The sequence below is a fragment of the Chanos chanos genome, chromosome 5 (genome assembly GCF_902362185.1).
Source record: "Chanos chanos chromosome 5, fChaCha1.1, whole genome shotgun sequence".
In the NCBI taxonomy this organism is placed as follows: Eukaryota; Metazoa; Chordata; class Actinopteri; order Gonorynchiformes; family Chanidae; genus Chanos; species Chanos chanos.
The window spans coordinates 38,765,780-38,773,314 of NC_044499.1; the positions used below are offsets into that span (position 1 = coordinate 38,765,780).

At 40.8% G+C, this 7,535-nt stretch overlaps 1 protein-coding gene across 1 annotated transcript in view; it reads right to left on the bottom strand.

The window, feature by feature from the left end:
- LOC115811170 (cadherin-18) overlaps nucleotides 1–4,971 on the bottom strand; it is a 50,739-nt gene extending 45,768 nt beyond the window's left edge. The window contains exon 1 of the mRNA XM_030773263.1: nucleotides 4,714–4,971. Coding sequence (XP_030629123.1) covers nucleotides 4,714–4,971 — 258 coding nt within the window. The remainder of the gene's footprint in view (nucleotides 1–4,713) is intronic.
- Between the last annotated feature and the right edge of the window lie 2,564 nt (nucleotides 4,972–7,535).

The window sequence follows — 7,535 nt, forward strand, 5'->3', positions numbered from 1 at the left end:
ACAAAGACGAACAGATACCCTTTTTTGTTCAAATATTGGGAGCAAATCTGTCAAAAGGTGTTCAAAACATTTGTGTGAACTTGGTCTAAAACATCTGTGATAGGCAGACTAATGCTTACAACCTTTCTGAAAAAGTCAACTGTAAACAGGAAAATGTAACCAGAATACATTTCAGCAGATATTGGGAGGAAAATAAATAGTATAAGATACTATGTATGGGGAAAAATTTACCCATATATTAAGCAAAATTCAACCTTTGTTTCTAATCAAACATCAAAACCAAACTATTCTATAGTTACTGTGAGATATGTTTCTGACTGAGCACCAGCATTCGGAATCTGTTAAGAGCGTACTATACTAATCCTGGCCAGCTATCCAGCTTAGATGTCAAAAACATGGTAAAATGAAAAACAAACAGACTGATTATGGATTAGAGTATTAAACAAGCAAACTTGGTCTTGGGAGCTGATTTGCAGATGGAAATAAATCACTCATCTCCTGCTCCTGAGGAGCAGACGTCAGAAGTCAGTTGAGGACAGGGTGCTGTTGACCCGGGGAATGTTCTTGTAACCACACTGTTTTGTGACACACTGATAGGCAGGCACGGAGCCCTCCCACAGGGTGTGTGTCAGCGTCTTCTTTCGCTGATGTCAGGTAGGGACATAGTAAATTTCCCTCATTACGCCCCTTCCCGTGTATAACTCAACAATGTCATGCAGTCATTTAGTCTGCTTATTTTGACAGGGCCCGCAAAGTCCCTGTGACACCTGCAAAGTGTCAGACCTGAGACGGCTGCTGTCATTTGTATGCAGTTTATACACGCCGTGGTGTACTAGAAACATCTTTAACTTCACAAAACTGTATGGATGTCAGTCTTCACTTGACTAGCTGCTAGACTTGAAACAGAAGTGTACATTGATTATTTTATGTACTTCTGGTTTGACTGAAAAGTCCAACATACCATTGTATGATGATTGATTGGAAGACAGCTTTAGGTGTGAATTATGTGATGTTTGGGCTTTGATCTTTCTCCATGGACAAAATCTACACCTAAAGCCATTGTGATTGTGTTTCCTGGCCCTGTGGTTAAAACAAAATAGAAGAAATGAATGCAGTAAGATTCTGTCATCTGAAAAAGCTAGTCTTTCCTCTAGGGGAACATTTCCCAACCTATACTGCTATGTGCAAACGTCTGCAACTTTTAATTAGGAAAAGGCTATGGGGACACAAACACACGCACGCACGCGCACACACACACACACACACACACACACACACACAGACACACATGCGCGTGCGCACACACACACACACACACACACACACACACACACACACACACGCGCACACACTCATTGCAGAGAAGCTGAAGGATTAATTGTCGATCGTCATCTCTATCTAATTAAGGGTCATTTTGACATCATAGCTACATTAGGACCAGTTCCATTAATACCAAACCTTTTAATTAAATATGCGGTAGCTCTAGTGATCAGGGAACCTCATCTTTCTGATCGTGCTCGACAAATTAAATACTTCATTTTGACGTGTTTGTTCTCAATACCATGTTATCTTTCAGGATTATCACTTTTTGTTTATGTTGCTAGCAGAGTACAGTTTGATAACAGAAAAATGGGAGGAAGGTTGGTAGGGAGAGAGAGGTGGGGGGCAAGCAAAATTCACAGTGGCATGGTGAACTAGCCAGTCAGAATACATCAAAGCTGGCTGCAGAGCTTATGCTAATACAGAGCATGAAAGTAATTATTGTTTTGTGCAATTAGTGTATTGCTAAAGTTCCAGTATGGAAATATGCAGCTTCAATCAGCATTGCCCTGCTTGTACCACTCACTCAAGTCACAATGTAACTGCTACGCTTAGAGAATATTTTCAGTCCTACCTCTGCGATTTCAAGTTTAGTCAAGCATTGCAAAAACCTTGGCAACAGGACCATGTCATCAGCAAGTTCCACATAAAAGGATGTATTTAGTCAACAAAGAACCCTGGGAGTCTGTCATTAACACACGCATTTGGCGGTGCACTTGCTGTTTTGTCAAGAAAAAAAAAGAAATCAAATTGTGATTTGTATGTAGGGGGAGCGAGATTAGGTCGATTGTGTGTGGATGTGGGAGGGTTTTATAATTTTTTTTTTTTTTACTTTTACTTTTTCAATTTCCTCTTTTTCCTTTGTTTTAACTCTTTTGAAGTGCACCCTCTACAGTCCCCCCCCCCCCCCCCCCGCTTCGGGATGTTATTACTGCAAATGTTTTGGTGTGCAGATTTAGTGACTCTGATTCTCCATGCTGTGATGTGCTTGATTATATGTTTTATTTTTGAAATGAATGTTTACGACATGTCCCATTGTTTAAAGTGTTCAAGAGGATAATCAGAAGAACAGGGCTTTAGTTATCTTTGCGTTCTTGTTTTATCTTTGTTTGTAGGTATCCAAGCCAGACATGAGAGGTATCTACATCTAAGTTGTTAATTCTAAGGTCAGACAGAGTGAAAGCTGAGGGGGGTGATGTATCAGTGTGATAGACCCTTTTAAGTGTTTAATGGAGTCATGTGCCTTGAGAAAACACACTTTTGAGACACTATGTAAAATATGCCTCTGGAAAAGCAGAGGGACGACAGGTCACTTGGTTTTTTCAATGGGAAGTTTAGGACTCTGAGTTTGAAGTGGTAATAGGGGAGTCCAGTTTGGTAGACTTGTAATGATGATGACTGTTTATGTGGTGATAGTGGTGTAATCGTTGTCTTTATCTGCTTTTCCCAAGTATTTATAAAATAAAAGTCTCTCTCTCACTCTTCCTTCCTTTCTCTCTCTCTCTCTCTCTCTCTCTCTCTCTCTCTCTCTCTCTCTCTCCCCCTCTTTTCCATTTGCCCATGCCAGAGTGCCCTGAATAATGATAAAGGCCATGCAGGAACACATTTCCACATTACCGAAGATAAGAGGAGGCAATCTACACAGTTTCCTGCGGCTCTTTGTGTAACCAACAGGAAAGTCACTGTGGTGCATAGCTTACCACGTTTGCGGCACTGATCTCCCGCTCCAGAGACATAGACAGTGAAAAGGAGGGAAAAAAAAATGTGCTACTGTCTCACACAGATGTCCCATACACATCAGTAAGGCTATTGAATCTCTGTCACCAGCAAAGCCTGGCACAGATCTCGATGAATGGATTAGGTCTGTCTGGAGCGCGGCGAGTTCCGGAACAATGCGACGGTGTGAATAGGCCTTTTGGATTCTTGGCCATCGAGTGTGTTTGGATGACACAATCCAAAGGCTTTCTGTGTTAACATTTGTCATTCTGTTAATCCAAGACAGTGCTGTGCACGCCACTCTCATGCATCTCATCTCACTACTTGAAGCTATACAGTTATAACACAGAGATTAATTTTAAAGACAAGGGACCCCCTGGAACCAGCTCTGTCAGACATTCATTAAATCACACTCGCAGACTAAGATCTACCATGTCATCCTAGCCCAGATTGACTAACGAGCAGAATGTAAACAGTCTCGACAAGGAGAGTTTGAAGGATATTCTGTCTGCATTTTGAGGTCTCTCTTGCTTTTGTAGAAATGCTTAAAGTGCAAGACTCGGTACAGAGACATTTTTTTTCCCTTTTGGACTACATGAATAAAACATTGCTGATTAAAATGGGCAGAAACTGGACTGATGTATTACTCATCAGCATGTACGCAAGTAGCTGTTTGAAGTCCACTGTGTTTCACTGGGCCAAACTGTTGTGAATACAGATAAGGTTGTGAGCTTTTGCCCCAAAGACTTTGCTCATGATTCAGACCTTGGCGGTCTCCTACGATCATTTGGACTTGTTACGTTGCTGATACTGTAGATCCAGAACATGCTTTACCCTTTGGCACAAACACAGGACTTGTGTTTCAGTGGACTGACAAGGCTGAGAAGCGAACACGGAGAACAGTCGTGTGCCTTGCCAAAATAATGATATCTGTCATATCTCCAGCCCAAACCAATTATTCATATCACAATGTTACATTCTGCTGTGCTCAGCTAAGAAGGTGCGTAGACTCTATCGATCGTGGCCAACTGTTGTGGATGGAATTATTTGGTATGGATGAAGATGAGAAAGCTGAAGATGTACAGGAAGTTTACAAATTCAACAACTGAATTGACTAAGGTGGTAGAAATTCCATATTTGTAATAGCAGAGAAGGTTCTGATAAGAAAATTCAGCAGGAGAGTGCAGTTTCTAATGTCAAAACCGACCACTCAGGGCATGATTCAACCAATCTGATTTCCCATGAATCAACAAGGGCGTTGCTGATTGACCTACAATTAATTAAATGATTAGTTATTAGCCTTTCACTCATTATATTAATTTAAAATGTAAGTCATTTCTCAACATGGGGAAACCTTTTATTTCATCCCTAGTGCCTCAGAGGCCTAGAAAAGAAAACACTGCAAACTCTGAACAGAGGAATTTGACTGTGGATTTGAAGCCTGGTGCTGTCTTCTATTCATTACCAATTGTTCCAGACAAAGTAGTTTTGTGATTGTTTTGTTCAACCACGACATCTTCAACAAATACCTTTAGAAAGCATCACCTGTCAGTAAAATATGGAGAAAGGTTTTTTTTTTTTTTTTTTTTTAGCTTCTCTACAAACCGAATGTGGAATTATGAACCAAACAGCATTATAATACGAAAAAATATTACATCAAGAATTCAGACTTTTTACCTTCCCTACGTATTGGGCATCTGGTCCTATGTGTTCCTCCAAGACAAAGAACTGGTTCCAGATCCAGCCTCGTTTGGGCCTGTGGTGCACTTCAGTCTCTCCGTCCGGCCCCTTAGTCTGGTTGTGGCTGCGGGTGAGGTTATGGCTCCGAAAGGGGAGCCTGACCTGGCCGCCATGATGGCCGCTGCCATATCCCCTCTCCAGGAAGCAGAGGCAAAGCAAAACCGGACAAAGACAAGAAGTTGGACTTACTCTCATGATGTAAGCAGTGGGGGATATTCCAAAAACAATATTTCCCAGATATTCCAAAATTCCAGGAGAAAATATATTCCTACGGATGAAGATGTCTTCCTACCACCACCTCATCCTCCTCCCCCTCCACCTCTTCCTCCACCTCCTCCAGCCAGCCCCACCCCCAACCACTTGCGTTCCCCTTAAGGTTGCCTTGATGAAGGGTTAAATCCAAACAGAAAGAGGGCCAGAGGTCCAGAAAGCTCTGATCAAATACATGTGTCAGTCGTCCATCTTGGAGAAACGTATTTACATCATGGATCCAGAGAGGTTTTGAGCTAAGAGACGGTGAGGATGGTCTTTAGATGGATTTCACCAAAGCTGAGGTGAACTCAACTGTGCCATTCTGCATCTCCTGTTTCCTGTGAAGGTAATTGGAGATTGTCAAACCAGTGACCCACCATCCACTTTCACACTAACAACAGAAAATTACTTTGAGACTAATTCGCTCAAGCATCTCAAGTTAACTGACCACAGAGTGCTCTTGAAATGTTGCACACCATACACAAACACACACACACACCCACCCACACACGTTCAATATGTCAGCAGAGCAATAAAATAAACTTTTATCAAGAGTGGTTAATTGGGTAAATCGAAGTTACTCAACTAAATTCAGCAGTTCGTTTCAGAAACTATAGTTGAAAAGAAGTTCTTTGCACTTCGCAGTGCCACATGAAGGGGATTAGTTTGCGCTTGGGCGATCTGAATAATAACTAGGCCAGTGATGGGAAATACATTTGTGATGATAAGGAAAGACATTAAGCCACTCAAAAGCAGGCTGGCATGGGACTAGTGGTTTGCCTCAGGAATGCACAGAAGAAACCCAGTTCCACTAAATTGCATTACTCATGAACTGTGAATGAGCAGCTGAATTGTGAAGATGGGAGACGCTGCATATTTGGTTCTGAAAATTAATACAGTGCAGTTCTTTCACATATGCTGATTACTCTGCATATGCTGATCATAGCAGCTCTACCATCAACTCTAATGAACGTACATATGAATCCAAACAGAGTTACTTTGTAGAAAAAGTGGAGGCCTTACTTTTTGAACTATCAGTGTTCATTTCTAAAAAATTTCTCAGATTAGTTAATGATTTGATGAGATAGATGGTGTGGATTCACTGAGAGGATTGGAGCTATTCTGTTTTTATAACAGTTCTTGAAGAGCACTCCTGTAACCACAGATAAGACATACATTATTCCCTGTGAACCTATCTAACTCTGTTTTTACTGACACCTGACACATTAAGCCGGTTAGATGACAACTCCAACTCTATGATCATAGAGAACATGTACGCTGAACTGTACCACCGCAAAAATGCAGTCATGGACATCAGACCCTTCAAGGAATAAACAGAAAGAAAATCCCCTTAAATACATGTATGGATTATGGATTAAAAATGTGCCTCACATCCTTGACTAATTCTCATGTTTCAGAAATGTTCTGCACACTAAAATTACATATCTCTGTTGTTGTCATTGGTGATATCTGCAAAGAGCCAGCTGGGAAACAGAGCCTAATACTTATAGACAGACAGAGAGAGAGAGAGAGAGAGAGAGAGAGAGAGAGAGAGAGAGAGAAAGAATTTGAGATGGAAGGCAGTAGATGTAAAAGGGAGTAGGGAGAGAGAATAAGTGAAATACACCCTAACAATAGTGACTGATAGAAAATTGAGTACAGCAGAGAAGAAAGCAAAGTCTGTCAAGGGTGGTTGCTCTAAACCAAAAACGGGTCTCTCAACATTGCCCCCTAAACAGATTTAAAAAGTCACCATTTGTCACAGATACACATAAAAGCATGTGATGCATGTTTTCTCTCTCTCTCTCTCTGTCTCTCTCTCTCTGTTTTTCTCTGCCTCTCTGTCTTTGTCTCTCTCTATCTCTCTCTGTCTGTCGGTGTATCTCTCTCTCTCTCTAATACACACACACACACACACACACACACAAAGACATGCACACCACTGCTGGGATCAATACATGAAAAAAATCTTCACCGACTCTTCAGTTTATGTTCAGATTTACTCTTTTCTTTATTTTTGTGCTCAGACGTATAAAACAGAAAATAGCTCAGTGTGCATTGTTGTAGAGAACAGTACATGACTGGGAAGAAAATACATATATACTGCAGGAAATATACTGTAGGAAAGGAAAGAATGACATTTTTCATGCACCAATGTATCTATGTTTTGTGGAACAGCTTACTTAGAAATTCTTCTTGCATTAGGGTAAAGGCTTGATCATAACTTTTTAGGTGGAATTTGACAGAAATTAGAAAAAAAAAAAACGATACATTTTAAAGATATTGTCAAAGTACGGTTTAAAGAATCTGCCTGACTCTAGCTTGCCTGTGTCTCTTATAAACTAAGTCTTCTAACTCTCGTGAGCATTAGCTTAAAAGGAAAGAACATGGACTCCTTGTTATGCAGACTTTACATACTTGACTAAGTTAAATCCAGTTCAGCTTAGGGAGTAAGAAAAAGCAGCGGTGTATTCCATGGCTTTACTGAACACTGCAAGATTTATACT